Source organism: Tauraco erythrolophus, chromosome 7 (genome assembly GCF_009769465.1).
Source record: "Tauraco erythrolophus isolate bTauEry1 chromosome 7, bTauEry1.pri, whole genome shotgun sequence".
Taxonomy (NCBI): domain Eukaryota; kingdom Metazoa; phylum Chordata; class Aves; order Musophagiformes; family Musophagidae; genus Tauraco; species Tauraco erythrolophus.
In genome coordinates this window covers 4668350-4690391 of record NC_141471.1, presented here as the reverse complement: position 1 = coordinate 4690391, position 22042 = coordinate 4668350, and the positions used below count along the sequence as shown (strand labels likewise).

General features: G+C 41.4%; 1 protein-coding gene across 1 annotated transcript in view; it reads right to left on the bottom strand.

Annotated features, from left to right (window-relative positions):
- The window catches only part of CRHR2 (corticotropin releasing hormone receptor 2), a 116130-nt gene that overhangs the window by 23514 nt on the left and 70574 nt on the right, over positions 1–22042 (bottom strand). Inside the window, exons 7-8 of the mRNA XM_086614597.1 lie at positions 20499–20559; positions 13577–13649 (exon numbers count right to left, since the gene is read on the bottom strand). Coding sequence (XP_086470723.1) covers positions 13577–13649; positions 20499–20559 — 134 coding nt within the window. The remainder of the gene's footprint in view (positions 1–13576; positions 13650–20498; positions 20560–22042) is intronic.

Here is a 22042-nt window from a genome sequence, read left to right as displayed (position 1 = left end):
GGAATTAGATGATCTTTGAGGTTCCTTCCAACCCAAACCATTCTATGATTCTATGTACACTGTCAGAACTACAGAACTCTTACCTCAGGACTGCTGAGGTCACAACCTAAGCTTGTGAGAAGATAGGTATCTCACATGCATTTCCAGAGTCCCAGGGCTCCTGGCATTTTGCAGTCTAGGAATGGAACAATTCTGTGATTGACTTCCAACTATTTATGAACGCTGTAGCAGAGTTGACAATTTGAAGGTGTTCTCAAAATAAGGTCCTTTTTTTCAGTGTAACGTGGCATATTTCAGTTATTACAATATCTTGGCATCCGTCATATCACTCCCTGCAGTCACTGTAACATTGTTTACAACAAATGGTGCAATAAGCACCCGAGCAGACACTGGGAGACTGGCAGCACTGGGAATCAGGTACATTAAACGCTTATTATGTGAGACACAAAAATGCTGCTGTAGGAGTTAACGTGTGACACTTCTTGAAATGATTTTCTTAACAGAGCAGAGCCTTAGGGAGTATAAGAAACAAATAAAACTGCAGTTTCTATACTTGTTCTTGGTAGAATTGTCTTTGTCATATTCAAGAGCTTGAAGTCAACTGGTTCTCCCTTTATTTATCAGAGACAAAACCAGCTTCATATCACTGGTTTGACTCGAATCTTAAACTCCTCACATTGGTGACTGCACCATTCCTCGATAACAGAAAGAGAAATGTTCAGGCAGTGTCTACTGCAGGGGCGGTGGATGCGGGTGTCCTTCACAAAAAGAACACTGCTGCCTCTGAAATTCTCCCATCAAATCTCAAAGTTCTTCATCAGCTCAGAGCCAGGTTTGGGTTACTTCTATCGAGAATGCAAAAAAGGCACCAATCCAAAACTTGCCACTTTTGCAATCATAATGGAAGGTGCCAGAAGGAATTAGACTCTTAGGCAAGGGCAAGCTCCAAGTATAACGAAGACTAATCACATGGGATTAACATGATGAACTGGGCTGGAGAAAGCATTTCAAGTTTCATGAGTTCTAGTCTGATGTGACAGCAGGGAACTGGAAATTGAAATTGCCACAGGCTGCATCAGATAAATTAGGGATTTTGATCCTCTCTCAGATTAAATTGCAGAAGTGTGATTCATCAGTTCAGGAGGAGAATTGCTAGCTGAAAAGTTTGGGAGTTACTTCACTAGAAATACTCTTATCTACATAAATCAATTTTTCATTCTCCTCCTCTTTCCCCTAAGCTCCCCCTATCCAAGAGGTGCAGAAAGAAAACAATGATGACATATAGAAAAGATGTATTAATACATTTCACCTAGATGTTCACGTGTGTTTGCACTGATGCCAGGTGACAGCTGGCTTGCTCATCTCGTTGGCAGCAGTAACAGAATCATAGAACCGTGGAATGGTTTGGGTTGGGAGGGACCTTAAAGACCATCTAGTTCCAACCCCCCTGCCATGGGCAGGGACACCCTCCACTACACCAGGTTGCCCAAAGCCTCATCCAGCCTGGCCTTGAACACTTCCAGGGATGGGGCATCCACAACTTCTCTGGGCTGACTATCTCGATTGATGCTCACTGTGTGCTGGGTACAACCTAAAGCTGAGCATCCCAGTGGAGGCCACATTCAGGGAGACAATTCAGCTACACAAGCACAGACCACAGCAGCATCTGAGGCACTCCTGCATAGCTGAGGCCTACGAGTGGCACTGGTACATGTGACACAGGGCTGATAAGAGACCCCAACTGTCTACAGCAGCAGAAGGCACATATACTGGTGCTTACTTTTAACAAGCTGCTCAGGTGTCAGAGGAAAGCCTGCTAGTGACATTATTTCTGTAACATTTTCGAGGTGAGAGGAGCACTGAAACCAGATCTGGGGCATTGGCCACTCACCCCAAGTCCTCTTCCAAGATCTTGCATTGAATATGCTGCACATCCTTAGTCACATGAGCCGTGTTCAAGCTTGTGGGTCTGAAGACAGCCACTAAAATCCACCTGAGGACATACTCAGTAATCTCAAGTCTTCATTTCAGAGCGACTATAATCCTGCCTCTTCCATTAATGCTTGTAGTCATGTATTTGTCAACAAGGTAGATGGTCTTGGAAACATCTTATTTTTATATTGTTTTCCTTCTATCTTCCTCCCAAAGTTCTCTTTTGCTGTGCAATCCTTCAAACACTGGATGGGCTGCTTTGGGTCTCATGCCTGCAATAAAACTGAGTTGTCTTGTGGAGAACCCTAAGGTAGACACCCACCCCTGAGCTAGTTACCACCAGCTCCTTTAATAACCGATGGAGAAAACCAGCTACTTTTACATTATAGTTCCTCCTGTCTGTTTGAGATGTTTACTTCAGCATGAGATGACTCCACTTTGAAGTGCCTCTTTAAGTGACTTGCTTAGACAGACCTGTTGGAAGGGCATTATATTATAGGGCTGTATTACAGGGCTGAATTTATTTCCCTAAACACAGTCACTGAGAGACATTTTTGGTGCCATGGTATATCTTGCCTGACCTCAAACTAATTTTTCAGATGATATGGGCTTTCTAGGGGATCTGTATTCTCTCTGCCAAACCCATGTGGGGCGGATAGAGCATCTGAAAAGGTACTATGCACCTACATTTAGGCAAAAATATCTCTCTTCTGAGTTAGATTAAATAAATTCTATCTTGACAGTCTTAACATTTCCCAATGGAATAGCTGTGAATACAAAGTCACACCGATTTTTGGAAAAGGATGAAGGAACAGAACAAGAATTCTTTGGTTAATGGTTGACTGCCTTAACTCGTCTGGCACTTTGGTGCTACAATAGTAATTGTCATTTACAGAAAATCTGTCCCACTGATCACTGAAGGCTCCCAAACCATTGGAATTCCACCTTACCCAACTGCAGAAACAAACTCAGACCTGGGAGTTTTGTCTCCTGTTTTGATCTTCATAAATGGCTGCTCTGTAAAATCCTAGATCCAAACTCCTCTGGATTCTTAGGGAGGGTCCCAAGTTTAAACTGATCTGAACTCCAGACCTAACATTTACTCACACAATTATACTTTGCTAACATTCAACATAGGAATTCAAAATGCCTGTCAAAGCCCTGGTAGTCACCTAAGGACAAGTATCAGACCTGACATCCAGTCATCTGATCACCCTGCATACCTTGATGTGTAAAGAGTAAGTGTGAGGACAAACATTCAATGACGCTGCCCAAGTAGAGAGTCCTACTTTTAGCAACAGGCAACTCCAAGGACTTTTAAAGACAGGAATTAGAGTCTCATCTCTGTGTCTCAATGAGCCTTTCCTCCCTGAATGGGTCTAACCCAGGCATCCTACCTGAGCTTGAACTGAATGAATGTGGCTGTATCTACTGCGACATTATATTTATGAAAGCTTAAAAAAATGTTTTGAGGCACCAATGTCAAGGGTTCCCTTTTGTCTCTACTAAGGTTCCTCTCGGAGATCTTTAAGACTTGAATAAGACAACCTCTCAAAGGCAGAGCTTAGCAAACAAAAAATTCCAAGGCAAAAGAAGCAAATGTGGTAACATCAAAATACTTGTTTCTGGTTTTGCCTATTAGAAACACATTTCAGTGTGTTCAATTTTAATGATTTCTTTTAAAAGAACACTCCTTCATTTCAGAGAGACATTTGGCTCAGTTGGACCTTTTAGTAGCACTCAAAGAGGTCTAATCTGAAGATCAGTTTTCATCACATACTCAAGATGGATTTTTATTGTCCATTTGTCCACACTGGCCCTGGTACCACAGCTCATAGGGATGATAGCTCGAGTTCATTTGGGACAGAAGACACAACCTGGGAATCAAAGAGGAACAGGCTGCTGCACACAGCCTGCAAAAGCTGAAGTTTTTGAAAGGAAAATGGAGCTATTTTCTCAGCTGGAGAGAACCCATACAGTTCTAGTGACTACCAGAATGATTCTGATTTACAGGCAAATTCGATGAAGCCTCTGGTGTTTATTCCTTAAATATATATAGTAGCGTTTTGAAGGAAGAAAGATCTTACTACTGCAAAGTGAGTTTTCCTAGAAAAGAGCCTCCATACTGTATCTAGCAAAGTACACAATTATTTGTCAAGGACTTCCTTGTTATTATTGCAGCTCTGTGTCAACAAATTAATTTCTCTCAGAACTGGACAGGTCAAACAAAACCCACACATCAATTCCACAAATGGAGACTCACAAATGGATATTTAAGAGAAATAATGATGACAGGCAGTGCATCCTTTTTATTTATCCTTAATCTCACTTGATATTTTTATTCATTTCTGTTTAAACATGTTTTCTGCTTCCTTATTGAAAATAGAACTAGGGATTTTTCCCTTGATATTTATTGATAGATAAAATTAATCCAAAGGTGAGGTCTTGAAGACAGAGTAAACCAGCTTATTTCTTATTCTCTTACTTTTGTTTATGATGTGCTAAAAATATCCTTATCGCTGGAATAAGACCCTTTCCAACTACAGATGGGAAACAAGTAGTTTTCATATCTTGCCAGGGCTTTGGAAGTTTAGCATTTCCATTTCTAAATTGAGATGAAAATTATAACCCCAAAATGGAGTTATAAGTCTGTGATCCAAAAAGCATTTGCACCACCTGTTTTGGCACTGATCAATTATAATCTGAACATACAGACCCAGAAGCTCTTTTGAACCAAAAGAAACTTTTCAGTGAAAGATTTCGATCATAAAGATTTTCTGGCACAAAAACCAAACTCCATTTGAGAGGAAATTTATCTCCTGTAGTGAGATGAAATAGCCAAAATACTCCAAGATGCAGAAAAGAGGGAACTCTGACTGTGAAGGCTTCTTTGCAGTTTTTCTTAAGCTCAGGAGTTTAAATGGGAAGTCATTAAGCTCTTCTCCTTCTCTTGAGAGTTTAATGGGCAACTAGCACTTATTTTGCTCATTTCTACTGGGCTTCCTATTTTATGCTTCACAGAAAGCTTGTGCTCCTGTGCTTCCTAGAATGTTTGCTCCTCTTCACTCCCACGAAACGTAAATATTATTCTATTTAGACTTTGCATTTTTATGCAATGTAGTAAAAGCCATCCCAGGATTAAGTAACCTAAATGGGCATCAGAGTAGTCACTTTAGCTGGGGCATTATATGTGGTCATCTTGACCTCAAATGAATAGTCTGCCAGTTTATTAAGGCGTCATTTTAATTGTTCTATCATACTGTCCTGACATGATGCTCAGACAAGGCCTTTTATCACACAAGTTTCCCTTTCGAAGGTCACAGGCACAACAAGGACTCCTTTTGGCATACAGTAAAGTGCTGGAAAATGCTATCTGATCAGGAATAATGAGACACAATTAAGAAGAGCAAGGCATAATGTGGTGGATGGCTATGATCAGGGAGACTGTGGAAAAGACTCCATAGTCTGTAGCAGTGAAAGACCAACTCTTCAGGCAAGCAGAGCAGGACCATACACATCCTGAAGATTGTATGGGATGAAGTTGTGTTTTGGTGGGGAAGGGAGAGAGCAGTGAATGAACAGACGCCCTCTTTACCTAATGTCTGTGTTACACATCAGCACACAGACCCTTGCCTTTGCCCACACTGTCACCTAAACCCAAGTCCAAAAACAACTCCAGACCTGGCTGGGATCAGAGTTTCCTCACGAGAGCCTTGCATCACACATGATCATGTCCACAGACTTTTTTCCAATCTTATAACCCCAATTTTGATCCTCTTACTACTGTGCTGGTCTTCTGTCTCTCCTGAAACATCTTGCATTAAAAAAGCTTTGTTAAAGAAACACACTGCAGGTCACTCCCCAGTCAAGTCAACCACCACGAGTGGTGGTTGAGTCACATGTGACTCAACAGGGCTTCTCTTCAACTCTTTCACCTGACAAGTCAGGCACATACCGAATGTTTCAACACTAGTAAACACACATCCTTGCAAAAATAACAATGGCACACAGAGAGTTCCTGCCTGGAGGGAGTAATAGCCCCTCAACAACCAACTGGTCACGCCAGCACATTGAAAATGACCAAGATGACACGACAGCCTAAAACGTGGGCATACTGCTGTGCACAGTCCACCTGGCAGTTCCCCAGGCTGAGCACATTCAAGTTGCCCTGTGTTGACAGTAAGAACCACAAGAGAAGACTCAAGAGAGCCTTCCTCCAAAAAGGAATCATCTAGCAACTTGCTGATGAAATGTGATCTCCTATCTGGAAAGTATTCTGAGTAAGACGTGACAGGATGAATACAGAGAAAGATTTCTGGGCAACTGCTGCTGGTCATATGATGGAACAACTCACAAACAGAACTGGAAAATCTAGAACGAAAGAGACATGTAGAAGTGTACATGGTATTGGACACCTTGTTTGACATTATGGACTCCACTGCTACAAAATGTAAACAGGAAAACAGTAATAGCAACGATGGCAGAATTGGAGATAAACTCTGGAGGGACTGTGATCATATTAGACTATTATCTTTATCCTATGTGTAGCTATGACGGCATGCTTGCAAATCAGTGAAATTATGATAAACGTCTCGTAAGAAAAACTCAGGGATGTCAACAGTTTGCAGGTCATGAACTACAACCTTGCTAGCAGTGGAAAAACTGGGAATCTGCAGAGAGAAGGAAATTTAAAAAATCAATTGGAAAACTAAATTAATCAGCAATCCAGTGGTTGAAAAAAAAATCAAACATAAGCCAGTTAGATAGGAAGTAGAAGGGAAAATGAAAAAATCTGTCAATACTAATAAAAAGTCATTCTCAGTCTCTGAGCAGAACAACGCAGAAGTGGAAGCAGAAGTGTGAAGACAGCAGAAACTAAGAAAATATTCAGAGGTGCAATTACATCAGCAAGGAAGATGTTTGCACAGAACTAGGGGATGCTTTTCAGAGAGAAAAAGATGAAATGCATATAGATACATAAATAGTTGCAATGCTTCTACATATAAAACAACAAGTGAACAAACCTTTATGACTTTTTTGGAAGATCAAAAGAAAGGAACTTTAGCAATATGGACTGCAGCATTGTGAGTGGAGCATTACAGTGAAGCAAAAGGAAGTGAAGATCAAAATTAAGATACACTAGAGATTTTATCTCATTGGACAATATCAGAAAGGAATGGATTCCATAAATATTGGTTAAGTTGCTTAATAAACCTATTTCCTCTACCTGCAATACTGTTAAAGACATGTTGGGAAAAAATTTATGCAACAGGATGGCAGAAAGACAGCTGTGCTCTTCAGAAGTGTAAGTACCTATGTGGTGCTAGGATAATCCCGTAAAAGCACAGAGCAGCATATTTCAAGAAAAAAAAAATTATGCATGAACAGTACAGTATCATTACACTGATAAACTAGGGCACAGGACGGGAGGAATTACTGAGTCAAGCCCTACAGCTATAAACAGCTGTATTGAAACATCCTTTGTGCAAGTGGGCAATGTTAAATAAAGTGTTACTATTCCTTTAATTCTCTTGGAAGGGAGTTAATGCAGCCTACTTCTATGAATGCTAGCAGTCTGGTTATTTTAGCTTAAATGTTAATGTTCATTTATGATAATTTCCTTTTTGTCAATAATACTTTCAATCTTCAGGAACTCCACTCTCCTCTGTGACGTACTTACAAAAAACACCGTATCTTTCCACAGTCTTGGTTTTGGAAACCTAAACAAACTCAAATATTTACTAAAACTTGCTCCATGAGATGGTCTTCCGGAACATTGGCCAGTGATTGCTGTATATGGGATGATGCCATGTCTAATAACCTGAAGCTAAGCTGGAGCAGGACAAATTCTTTGCAAACACTGTAAAGAAAAGCCTTTGTAGAAATAAAGTGTGAAGGGGAAGAATGACATCATTTGTGAAGTCTTCTGAAAGAGTCAGCATGGGGACAAGGGAGATCCAGCTGACAGTCTACTCGGGTTAGAATCATAGAATCATAGAATGGTTTGGGTTGGAAGGGACCTCAAAGATCATCTAGTTCCAACCCTCCTGCCACGGGCAGGGACACCCTCCACTACACCAGGTTGCTCAAAGCCTCATCCAACCTGGCCTTGAACACTTCCAGGGATGGGGCATCTACAACTTCTCTGGGCAACCTGTTCCAGTGCCTCGCCACCCTCTGAGTGAAAAATTTCTTCCTTATATCCAATCTAAATCTCCCCTCTTTCAGTTTAAATCGGTTGCCCCTTGTCCTATCACTACAAACCCTTGGAAAAAACCCCTCTCCAGCTTTCCTGTAGGCCCCCTTTAAGTACTGGAAGGCTGCAATACCTTCTCTTCTCCAGGCTGAACAGCCCCAACTCTCTCAGCCTGTCTTCATAGGAGAGGTGCTCCAGCCCTCGGATCATCTTCATGGCCCTCCTCTGGACCCGCTCCAGCAGCTCCATGTTCTTCTTGTTTTGGGGACTCCAGAGCTGAACACAGTATTCCAGGTGGTGTCTCACAAGAGCAGAGCAGAGGGGCAGAATCACTTCCCTCGACCTGCTGGCCACGCTCCTTTGGATGCAGCCCAGGATACGATTTGCTTTCTGGGCTGCCAGCACACATTGCCGGCTCATGTTGAGCTTCTCACCCACCAGCACTCCCAAGTCCTTTTCCTCAGGGCTGCTCTCAATCCATTCTCCACCCAGCCTGTACTTGTGCTTGGGATTGCCCCGACCCACATGCAGGACCTTGCACTTAGGGTTTCTGAAAGGAATTTGAATTTGCTTCTACAAAGGCTCCTATAGAAATTTGGCTGTTAGAGGTTTGGAGGGAAGAGCATCATGTATAGGAATACAAGAAAAAATGGGTACGGATATGTATATAGCCTGTTCTCTCTATAGAGAGGGGCTACTGGCAGATTTGTGCTGTTTTACACAGACCTTAGTGATCTATAAAAGGGAACGAAGAGAAGGCTGACAGAGTTTTAGTGACATTAAGTCACTCAGGACAGCAAAAATAAAAGCTGATTGCAAACAGCTGTATAGGGACTCACACTACCGAGTGACCAGGCAATAAGATGGCACACGAAAACAGACGGTATAAAGGTAACACGATGGGGAAGTAAAGCCACCTTAACTTTACCTGAAGAGTCAGGAGCTCTGGGTATTTTCATTCACAAAAGAAATGTTGGAATTACACTAGCTAGCTCCCTGAAAATTTCATCTCAGTTCCCAGTGGTACTCAAGAAAGGAAACAAAAAAATTGGAATTTCTGAGAAAGAGAAAGAAAAAAAAAAAAACAGAGAACAGGATGCTGCTATAAAAATCCATTTTTGTGGTCACACCTTGAGTATTCGGGAAGGCTTTGATTTTGCCACTACAAAAATGCTACATCATTACTGATTATGATGTGATTAGCACATCATAAAGACCACTTTGGTACAGGTGTCAGCTGTCTCCTGAGCAAAATTCCACACTGCAATAAGGATGAGCCCATCTTCTTAAGGACACTTAACTCCCTCTAGCACTTGTCATTCAGGGATCTCAAAGCACTTTACGGAGGAAGATAAGTGTCATTAAGCTTGCTTTTTAGCTGGGGGAGCTGAGACCTAGAGCAGCACCCTAACTTGTTCAGAAGCAAAGAGCTGATGAAGGCAGGGACAGAAGTGAACTTCAGGTCTTCCTATCAGGTCATGTGCCCACTTATGTCGGCAGTTAATTAATTGTGGTGAATTATTTTCAACGAGACCCTAAAAACAGAGGTTAGAAAAGCACAAGGGAAAAAAGTCTATTCAAGCTGAATGTAAAGTTTAAAAAAAACACCCTAAAATTTGATCTGCCTGTTTGAAAAAAATGAAAATTTAAGACAATTTTAGCTCTGAGAAGTATTGCAGAGCAGTTCATATACGGGATCAGTTCGCAACAGCTGTTACTGAGAAAAAAGGCAGCTCAGTGAACTGCTTCCAGTGCCTGTTTTCTGAGGTTTGTCCTCTGTTCTTGCTGTGTTTTCATGGTTCACCTGTTCTTTGACAGGGATTACATTTAAAATTGCACATAAGAAATGCGTTTTTCTTAATAAAATCAGGCTGAAATTCAGTTCCTTGGCATGTATTTCCAAACTTTTGCCCCTTCTTTACCTTCGGAGAGGGATGTACGATTAAAACTTGGTTATGTCACTCTGTGGAAAGACATTAGAATTAAAAAAAACCCACTAATTTGAAGAGAAAATACCTAACAGTGTATTTTCCTGGTGCTATAAGAAATTGAATTTCAAAGCATCCAATGTACTGATTAGTTAGATCTCTCCTGAGATAAGTTAAAGCCAAAATCCATTCAGGAACGAAACAAAGAAGGATGATTACCTACATTTTCTCCCTCACAGTTTTTCTCAGAAAAATACATGTTTCTAACCCAATATTCAGGATCAGCATTTATACCAGTTTCCTTTGCCTCTGAAATTGTCTCTGAAATTGTTTCCCTGTTTTCAGCCCAAGTCAACGTTCAAATTTCTTCTAAAGACAAGTAGGAAAGCAATCAAACAAATGTCTCTACTGCATTGCTCAAAGTTTTTTTTTACCCTGAGCTATAACAGAGAATAATATGATTTAAAGATGGACTTGAGGACTGCTACCACGATCAAAGGGCTTTATTTTTGGCCAATCTGCATTTCCCAGTGAGGCTCAGAACTCCTGCATGTCCTGTTTCTTGGTGTTGTGCTACCTTGTGCTGCAGCAGTTCAAGGCATAGAGGCAAGGAAATGAGAAATCAAAACCAGTGGAAATAATTTTTGACAGACAAAATCCTCTTACCTTTTAAAGAGACTTGGCATCTTTAGAAACAGATTTTATCCCTCTGGAACTAAGAATATTTACCAACTAGAGCACCCTTATCATATTGCTACTGGTTGGTATAATGATGTCTCTGGAACACTTAATGATGCTACTTCTGTCTAACCAGTAACCAAAACTCAGCTGAGCTGTACTCTGGGCATTTGGCTTTTAACTAACTAAGGTGGGTGAAACCAATTTTAACTGCCACAGGCTGAGTGCTCATATGTGGACAGGAACTGTAATTTGATCCAGTTTTTAGAATTTTAGCTTTTAGTGTGAGCCCTCTTTTGGAACTAATTTGAATTTGTTCTGCAAAATTCATGTGTGTCTATCTTTCCAGCAGTACACAGAACTGTCCTGTATGTTCTTTCATAAAACATGAACTTCAGTTGAACATTTCAATTCTTCATTAGTTCAGATCCAACCCATTGGCCGTGACTGAAAGGGGTCACAGAACTATATCATTTTTGAAATCTTTGTGTCTTCCATTTCTCGTGACCATTGCTCACTGGAGGGAAGAGGAATCATAGAATCATAGAATGGTTTGGGCTGGAAGGGACCTTAAAGATCATCTAGTTCCAACCCCCTGCCATGGGCAGGAACACTTTCCACTACATCAGGTTGCTCAAAGCAGCACTTTGTCCCCATCTGTGTTAAGGCAGAGGCATAGGGACATACTGGGAGGGTGATGTTTGACCGTGTTGGCCTGAGTACCTGGCAGACATCAAACTTCAGTGGTCTTAATCCTGCGTTTCCCACAGTACCCTTGAAAGGGTCAGCAACTCCAATAATAAGAAGTGATGCTGGAGTCATTATATACGGTTTGATTTTATCCATGTAAGGATCAAAAAATGAGCCTGTCAAGTTGCTTTAACACACTGTAGAGTTGTGCATTTTAATTATAAACACGAGATTCAACTGTCAGTTATAAAAAATAAAAAAGGGGAGCGGGCACATTTTAGCAATCAGGAATGTATTTTAACAGGATTTTTTCAGCTTTGCCTTTTAGACTATATTTCCAGAGAGCTCTTTTCCTCAGCAAACAGTGCTTTCTGATGGAAGGAACCATAAGGAGAGGGAAGGGTGGGCTTGCCCTTATCTTACTTCTCTAAATTGTATCAGCTGCTTTCCATCCCACAGTGCAATTACTGTTGTTATCTCATTAGTGTTTTAATTAGAGCTCAAGTGCAGGCTGACACAGAAAGGTTCAATACACAACGTCAGTTCAGGGCAGTACAGTTATTGGCTCAGTTTAGACAGGTCTCAAGGCTGCTCTAAATTAGAGGCAGCTATAACGACCTGTATATAAAAAGGCAGCCTCCAACTGTACATCTATTTTCTGTGCCTCTTTGGGGTCTTTATTTAAAGTTTTGCTGAGAACAGAGCTATTTTCATGACTCTAAGCGACCTATGGTATCTGCCAGAGATGCTATCCAAGGATTTTACAGATCTTGTTCACTAAAGGGGTTGTGGTAGATTCACAGATTCACAGACCTCTAGGCAGTGATGTGGAAAGTAAATGCTCTGAGTATTGCAAACTCACTACCTTGTGTTGTCTAACTAGGATTTGGTTGTGAGTTAGTCTCTGTATCAGTGAGTCAATTTTCTGTGAGGTTGTTTGTGGTTTTGGGATGGCTCCCTTGGTGACACACAATTATATTTTGTGTATCACACTGACTGTATTTCTCTCCTTAGAACATAAAGAAAATAATTTTTACTTAAAACCAGACTCCTCCTACCTTTTTTTCTCCTTTCAGCTATGCACAATATGATCTATTTGCTGTGTCTTAACAATTAACACAGAAATTAACTCTCCTGATTTCAGGATAGGAACCATTCAGATTAGTAGCTGGCTTCCTAGGCAACAAGGAAGCTTTTTTCGTGCTGAATCACATGAAAGGCACAGCACTGACAAGGTGAGAGCACAAGGCTCCTTATCCTTGAAAAAGCTGGCAGTTGCTGCCTGTTCTGGAGCATTTGCACCTTCTTCATGTGTGTTGGAGTGGCATAAGGGACAGATATTCTGAATTTTGGTTCCCTAAGAGACGGGACTCTACTGAGCCCTGTGAATTCTCTGTTAGGACATCTGCCTTCTTCCTCGGTGTTTTTTACCACACAGGAGTGGAAGAGTAGAATCGTGTTTTTCAGCATTGTCCTTTCTAACAGCATCAATCTTTTCCATCCACACGCAGTATTTTCTGGGAAAGCATCACTGCATTTTAGTCGAAGGTTCAAAATGGTTTATGAATGAGCTTCCTTCTTCCTCTGCCTACTGTTCACTGGCACAAGGGAAAGAGTGTTGGGTAAACAGATAAACAGCCTCTTAACTGTAGGCAGCACCGAAAAGGAAACTTAACAACAGGAAAGCTAACAAACAAATACACACCAACGATGGAGATGAAGAAGACGGAGATGACTGTACAAGGAGATGCGATTCCTTACCACAATCACTACTTTTTTCCAATCAATGTGCATGATGGAATTGCCCTAGTTCTCAAGACCCTCAGGTGGATGAGCAGATACTGTAATGTATCTCCTGTTTTCGAATATTTTCCTTCCCACATCTCAAAACATTATACAGAGGAAGGCAAACAGCATTACAGAGGGAGGAGGAAAGAATGGCCTAAGGTAAAGGAAACAGCCAGAACCAGATAACACTGACAATTCTCACTTGCAGTGTTAGCTACCGTGGCAACTTCAGAAAACAGCTGAAGATGTTTGACCTTGTTTGTGCTCTATTTTACATAAAAGTAGATGTGGAACATCACAGATGCCTATCAAATTATCCCTCAATGGGACATGGCAGTGTCCTTCCACCCACATACATGCTTACCAGAAGAACAAGAATCACTGGCCCTTGATATATGTAGTCGATATATTTCCCTGGCTCTTTTCCAAACCAGCATCTGTAAGAAACAAAATACATGAGAAAATAATTTATAAAGGGGAATGAACTTCTTTTAGATTTTAATATCAAGGACACCTTAGAGATATGTTTCCTTATTCCCCGAGCTGTCTAATCGTGTGCATAGTCGGTAAGTGACTGAGTTTTCTGCTACAAAGCCACTTTTTGTTTGGACACAGATCTGAGCCTTATTTTCCCCTCCCATTAGACCATTCATGTTCCCACTATGTTTTTGGCTATTGCCTATGTAAATATTTCCAAGAAATGTGAGAAACTGCTATAAGGAGGATGCAGAAGATGTGTCCTGCTGGGTCTGAAAAAGGGATGAAAGAAATATTCTTTGCAAGGGAAAAAAAAATCTGTTACCTATTGCAATGCCCAGTGACACTTGAGTTCCATAAAGGGCCATTGCTCACAGCAAATGTCTCATGCTGCATGGAGATACTGTCTAAGCAGGATACTGGATGAATAAGGAGTTCATCCAGTTGGCTTTGAACCAAGCTGGTTACCAGCAAATCCAGGATACAGCACCAAGACATCATCTGAAGCTAGCAAATACCCAATCCAACATCATCAAAAGGAAATCAGCCCAGGTTAGGTGAAAGCACAGGCAAACTGGAGGCCCTCAAACTAGCAGAGACCTTGGATGTGTCATGTGTGGCTGAGTGCTGGCTTGACTTTCACTTCCAGCAATTCCAAGTGTTTTTCTCCCTGCTGTGTTATACAACAGACTAAGCCTGTGATCTCACGGTGACCCATACTGACGTTCACTTCATTCTCTTAACTGCAAGTAATAAATCAGTTATATTTATGTCAGTAAAGGAATCAGAAGCCGGGCTTAGGCCTGGGCTCACTCACACTATTACATTTTCCTTGGTGCAGTTTTGGCCCAGGCCAAACTATCGCCAACTCCAAAACTGTTCCTGGGGAATGAAGCTGGAGTTAGCATCAGCCAGAGGACATTCCCAATAGTCTACAAACTCCAGCTACCCTGATTTGGAGGCCAAGAGGGTTTAATAATATGGATTTGAACTACTCCATGCTATTTGGACTCCAGCCCCAGAAGTGATTCCAGGCCCAGCTAATTTAATATTACAGATACAGCTACATGGTCTGGATCCTGGTTCCACTAAGCAGAGACAACTTTGCTATCATAATGCCTTAAGGTTTAGGTCATTGGAGCTCCAGATCCCTTAGAAAGTAGATTTTGGAGTTCAAAGGTCTGGGAGTTTTTTCCCCCCTTGTGGATACCACATAAAAGGTCTACAGAGCAAAAAATGTCTTCCCTGTGTTCACCTTGTGACAAAAGATAAGCTTAGTGCCACTGGAGACTTGAAAACAAGGGTAATTCCTGAACCAAGGAGGCCATGGAGACAGGTGCAGATTTGCACTTTTACAGGGATTCAAGAAGTAATATTTGTTGCCTCAAAGAAGTTGCAGTCTGTAAGACACAACCTCACGAGCACAAAGCACGTAAGTTGAGATAAGGAGAGCTATGGTTCAGATGGAATAATGCTCCTGAAGCCTTTCTCCAAAATATGCTGCTTGCTAAACCAGAAGAAGCTGTTTGCCTGTTGCAAAATGCTCTTACGGAACTGAATGTACAGAAATGTTGAGATATGCAGCAGATACCTAGGAACACAATTCAGTATCACACAACCGTTTGCCTTTTCTTCATTCAATTTCTACATCTTCCAAGTTCCAAACAAATGAGAGAGCTCTGAATGTTTGATAAATATAAAACATGCCTGTTATTCCCTGGTACACTGACTGCAAATTAGTGTAAATTGATAATTTTGCAACTAATCTTCCAAAATGTGGTGATGAGAGCAAGACTTGGAATAAGGTACTTCCTGCAGCCAAGTTATCATCCAAGAAGAATCCCCAGGACAGCCTTAAATGAAGGAAACTGATTTTTTTTTTTCTGTTGTTGTTATGGAGATGAAAAGATACGAAGAAAAATGAAGAGCAAGATATGCCAAGGCAGGAAACACAACTTTCCAGAACTTGCAAGACCTACATTTGAGAGATGCTTTTGAAGGGCATTTTGGGACAACTATTATATATTTCCTGAAGCTCAAAGAACTAAGAACTATTCGAAGAGGAGTTTCTGGGAAGCTGGCTGTCCTAGGAGAGGAATCTAGCAGAGGGACTACCGAGAAACAGGCTGAAGCATGTGGCAGATCTTAGAGGGCTAGAAGAAGTCAGCACAGAATTTGGAACAGAGCTGGTAGCACACAAGTGAGGTTGCAGGGCAAAGGCTGCCCATGGCTCTTTGGAATTTAAATATTGCTCAACTTTAAGATCACACTGAAGAGTAAAATGCTGACATTTAGTATCTGAAGCCCGGTATTAGACCAAGGTTGCATTGAGAGAAGCATCATGTGTATATATGCACTTTCACACAATTTGAGGGAACACGGTTGTGGCCAAAGGCAGACTTCTACAACATAGGCATCTCCATGGGATCCTGATGTTCCAGGTGTTAGTGGAGAAAAAGAAACCATCAGCTTTTCTGCTGGACATGATACATATGTCTGTATTTGATTAGCTGTATTTCATATTTGCAGTCTAACTCCTCAAACTGGACCTTAGCTGAGATATTGCAAACTTGTCTACCTGTCACCTTAACTCTTACTTTAAATCAATCCAACATAAGCCATTATTTCTGCAATAAAATCAGCACTGCACATTTCTTTAAAACTAAAAAGAGAAAGCTAAACCACTGAAAATTACTTGGTGCATCAGAATTTTACTTCCATCTGTGTGAAATAAAAGACATTTTCTTTTTTTTTTTTTTTTTTTTTTCTACCTCTGAAAAACTAAACAAATACTCCCTGAATATTGAAGAGGACAATTGAGGAAGACAGTTCTGATTAGTCTCAGATATGTAAACACACTTCTATTGAATAGCACTAATTAATATTCTTCATGGTTCTCTGATAGTTCTTTATATAACAAAAACCACCACTGGTTTTATCATTATTGTTAATTAGATCTTACTAATGTTCTTCCCCTTACCAACTGTCCATCAATGAAATTACTACAATAATTCTTAATAATTTGTGTGGGTTTTTTATTGAGACTTTTTTTCAGAGTTGTCAGATTTTGCTAAAGAACTGCTAAACTCCAGACAGGATATTTGCCACAGTACCAATTATATTTTCCTCAATATGCAGAACATGGTCTCCAGTAAGAACAAAAATGAAAAAAATTAGGAAGCTGGTTGAAGCATTTTCTTAACATTCTTCCTGTGTGCTATTTTGAGCTCTTAAACTACTATAGATAACGTAATTTGAACCCCAGTTGAACCTTCAAACAACTTAATTTACAGATCAAAAGCATACTTCGACGAAGAAGAGAAGTTTCCCATTTTGTTCTGAATTTTGGTCTGTCTTCTGGGTTATCCAGTCAGTCTTGGAAGCTGCAGGAGAGCACATGTTTTCTGCATGCGTCCAGTTTGGTAGGTCTGACCTCACGGGGGAATAACACATGGTTTTCCCAGCGGTCAAGATAAATGGAGCGTAACAGCTAGGCTGACTGGGGAGAGCAGACTGTTTTCACAGATAGCTGAGGTTGGCAGGGACCTCTGGAGATTGCCCAGTCCACCCTCCCTGCTTAAGGCAGAGTCAGCTGAAGCAGGTTGCTCAGAGCTGTGCCCAACTGGGTTTTGAGTAGTGCCAAGTATGAAGACTCCACAATTTCCCTGGGCAACCTCTTCCAGTGTTCTACCACCCTCACAGTAAAAAGTTGTTTCTTGATGTTCAGATGGAATTTCATGTGTTTCAGTTTGTGCCACTGCCAGTTGTCCTGTCACTGGGCACCACTGAGAAGTGTCCGGCCTCATCTTCTTCAGTTTCTCCTATAAGATATTTATAAACATTGATAAGATCCTCCTGAGCCTTTCTCCTCTTCAGTCTAAACACTCCCAGCTCTATCAGTCTCTCCTTGCACGAGAGATGAGCCAGTGTCCTGACAGCAATTATTTCTCAAAGCCAGGGATTAGTTTTCTCTCATTTCCACACACTTACGGAATTCAAATTAAAGGCATGTTTTCTCTATTATCCCAGCATAGAGGAAGTATTCTGTAAATGCCACAAAGTTTAGTCCAAAGTGTCCCAATGGCTGATGGACTGGAGAGGAAAGCAGACCATAAGTAAGTTAAACACACACCTGTGCACATCTCACACGCGTACACGTAGGTGCATTCCTACACGTGCTTCAGTTTGACGGTGTAGCAGAATCCCTTCCTTTCCTCAGGCCAGGGGACAGCGAGGAGGGGCTATCTGAAGTAGGACATGCTTTAATGCTTGAGAAGGTGACTGACTATTTATGACAATTTACAGGCCTTCAGCAAGGTATTCATCTCTTGTTTTGCTTCAGTTCATTTACTTCACTGAGTCTCCCCTGCATATAAAATTACTGCAGATGTGAGAAGCAGATTTCATTTAACAGCCTTTGCCTCACAGATTCATGCCCTTATCAGCTCCTCATTTACAAGAGCTCTGCCTGTCTGCCTGGGTGCGTGTGCCAGATCAAAGGAATGGCACTACTGAAGCATCCAGTATCAATTTCTCAAGCAGACTAAAGTACACGAATCTTGGCCCCACTGCTGACAATAAGTAAGCCCAACACTGAGCCTCTAGGCCACTACACCTCACACTATGGTGGGCAGAAGCCAAAAGGACTTTCTCGATGCGTTTGGAGTAGCTATGATGCGCAGTGAGGATGCGTGTGAGCGTCTGGCTCGAAGGCAAACAGCAGCATTAAAGACAGAAGGTGAAAACATCCCGAGACATCAGGTTTAATCGTCTGGGTCTACCAAGAGTAACCTGGCACCTCCCTTATCAGTGATCATGTGAGGCAAATGATATACACGAGTTAGAGCATACAGGTTTGTCCATGACATGGATTTAAAAGCACAAGCTCCATTTGATAATCCGCCCCAGGCAGAGAGCTTTGAGTCTAGAGATGCAACAGGAACAGCCTGGATGCTCTGCATACCAAACAGGATCACTTTATCTTTCTTGCCTTACTGACTGTATTTTGTATCCTTCTTTCTTTTGTTGTGGAGGATCTGGGCCAGTTACACCTTTGCTGGTAACTGGTAGCACACATACCCTTATAAACATATCATGTCTTTCCTCATATCTATGATACATCTAGAGGACATTCTTTCACATTCACTTTGAAGGTATCCAATGATGGTGAAAGAAGTCAGTGGTACAGATGATGCAGTGGTTTCTCCATCTAGCCACCTTGTGTGTGGTGTGATCACAGATGTCGTGGTATATTTCTATTAGGGGTCCTACTTTCCATTATTTCTTTTGGGAGCCATGAGCAGTCTTCCAAAATGAGGCGTTCAAACCTTGGTGTTGAACTCGCGACAGAAATGTTTAATGTGCATCGCCATTATTACAGCATGTGGTGTTTTGCCTCTCCAGGTTTCAGGACACAAGTTTTGGTTGTTTTGTTTTGCTCTAGTTCTAGAGCTGGAAATCCTACAGCACAATGAGACAGCTGCCATGCTGCCCAGGCTCGTGCAAGGCAAAAACTATGAGGAACCTGACCATGAAGCAGACCCAGAATGTTGTGATCCTTTACCCATCCAGAAACAAGAAGGTCTGTGAGCACAGAAATTAGGGAAATGTGGTGATCTGAGGTTATCTCACAGGGCTGATTGACTTGGAGACCCAAGGAACAGGTTCCAACTGAAGTCTTTCTTGCCATTTTGAGACTACAGTATGAATTCTCCTGTACAATCACTGTAGACAGAGATGGAATCACACAGAACTTTTCCCTCAGTGAAAGGGTGTCTGTCTGATTGCCAGTATGCGTAACTCCTGGGAATTAGATTATCACCTTCAAAGTCACCATTAAAGCTACAGAAGAGAGATTGGTCACAGGTTAAAAAGTTTGTGAGAAGCAGAGAAGAGGAACTTCGTAGTGCATAACAGAACACCTCCCATGCCTACTGCACGGATACCCAAAGCTCAGCCAGTCATCCTGTCTCCCTTATAGTCAGGAGAACTTGTGCACATAAGTCCAATTCATCCAACCTACTTTGGACATCTCCTTCCGATGAGATGATAGGCACCCCAGACTGCTTTTACTGTTTTGACTGATCACCACTGATCATAAGAGACCACAGATTAGTGCAGATGCTGTAGGTAGACACCTTCAATCAGATGCACTGCAAACAAACAGTGTGGAGAAACAGATTCATGGAGAAAATTTTTTTTCATGGAGAATTTTTTTAAGGTTAGGGAACGGAGCTGTAACAGATGATAGACATTGATCCAAACACTACCTGAAAAGTACAAGCTGAGCTATATCTGACCAGTATTGATGTTTGGGTGAAAACTTCCCAAAACATTGATGCTTCTTTATCTTCCACATTTTTTCAATTATTTCATGCACTATCGGCTTCCAATTGGAAAAGTCAGAAACAGAAATGCAAAAAATTCCAGCCACAAGACTATTCCTGCCAGACTACCAACTGAACTCTGCATACCCGGAAGGCTAAATCCTTTAGCACTAAACCCTAGTTTTTACCAAGGTCTTTACTCAAGCAAAGCTCCCACTGAAGGAGAGTAGCCTGACTGTAAACCATGTATAAAGCTATCAAATGAAAGCTTCAAGGCTTGGCCAAGGATATTTGGGAATGGTATTTTCAGGAGCTGACTCAAGTAGTGCTCTGAAATTTGAGATGGTCTGAATTTGGATGGAGGTGATTTGAGCTTTCCTCTTTCCTATCCATCAGCCTTATTGCTAAATTACCAGTTCAGCCCGCAGGCACTTCTTAATTTATTTAGAGTGCCACATAAACACAAATGTTAACATCACTTACTGTTCATTTTCATAATACAGTTTGCCAATGGCCCAGGCAACGATGATTGGGCAAGGAATACCTGCAACAGTAAAAAACCAGGAGTTAATCACAAGCCATGTATGGATGGATGATACAGAGGTAGATTCAGATTTGTGTGAGGAGAGTCTTGGTTAATGAACCCTGAATACAAGTTGTCCTATCTCAGTATACTTGAGACATTGCAATTGCTAGGACCTCTTTATATATAAAAAAGATCATCTCAAAAAGAGAAAACTAGTACTACTAAGGAAAGTTAATAAAATTATTAACAAACACACATATATACCTACATTTCTATATAAGTGATCAGAACAATTTTAGCTGGCTTAAAGGCAATTTTGGTTCCTTTTCATTTCCCTGCAGTCGACACAGCAAAATCTTAGAGACATCACTTGGAGGTGGGTGCTTAGATTTTTACTTCCCAGGCTGCAAGAAGCTCGTAACCATATTAGGCTTTTTGGATGAAGACATTTTCAAAAATTTCAACAATTTTTTTAGTTGAGTCTTCTCTGAGAAACAGGATTATGAGAATCTCTTGATATCTTGCAATGTCAGAATTCATTCATTGTTTGCCCTTTCTAAAGGATCCAGCTAGTCTTAACTTTTTGTATATCACTCTACCAGGTGGAGCTGGCCTTTTGACAGACCCCTGGGGGAAGCAGGAACTTTTTCACCCAGGCATTCCTCAAGCAAAGACCGGATTTGGGTCAAAATTGGAGGAGGAGAGTTTCCCCTCTGCATTTCCCCTTTACATGTCAACTCAGGCAAAACCAAACAGCAAGACAAGTTTCTCCAGCTCCATCCCTCATGCCAACCTCCAGGTTCACGTCCCTCTGAAATCACTGCTACTCTAAGGTGAATTCACGACTCAACATGACTTAAACCTTCATGTAGGTGTCAGTACAGCTTTGTATCTAACATTGACTTTTAACCTCCCATTTATGGCCTCTTCTGTGGGAAATGGAGACTTTAAAGAGATGAAGCACAGAGGAAAGAACCACAATACACTAGAGAAGAGACTGAATTGCTAAGTGGTCATCTTTAACCTCAGCAAGAATCTGATCTCCTGCACCACCACCCTTGGTAGCTCTTGTGCCCTGCAAGTGATTGTGTTGTCTTCCTTCTTGTTGACTGTTGACTCACAGGGTCCAGTGCACTTGTTTCCCCTATGTTCTTGCTAGGCATAAACAGAAAAAACGTGCCATGTCCTTTCTTCTACAGGAAAACATCTTGCTTTTCCTTGTGAAGCGAAGAACAGGGATTTGAGAATGATGGTGAAAGATCGTGTATGGGAAGGCAAAGCAGAGCCAGAAAGCATCCAAAAGGGTGAGAGGAAAGGAAAAATAATATTCAGCTCACAGCACTCTTACAAGCAGTAATGAGAGACACAGAGGGCTCTGAGAGAGGGAGGGAGGGAAAATACTAGGGACCAAAACAGTCAGGGGGTCTGTGAGAGCTGTGTGAGCAGCTGATTTCCAGTTTGGTGACAGAACTGAAATATATTGAAAAAACAATTGAAACAA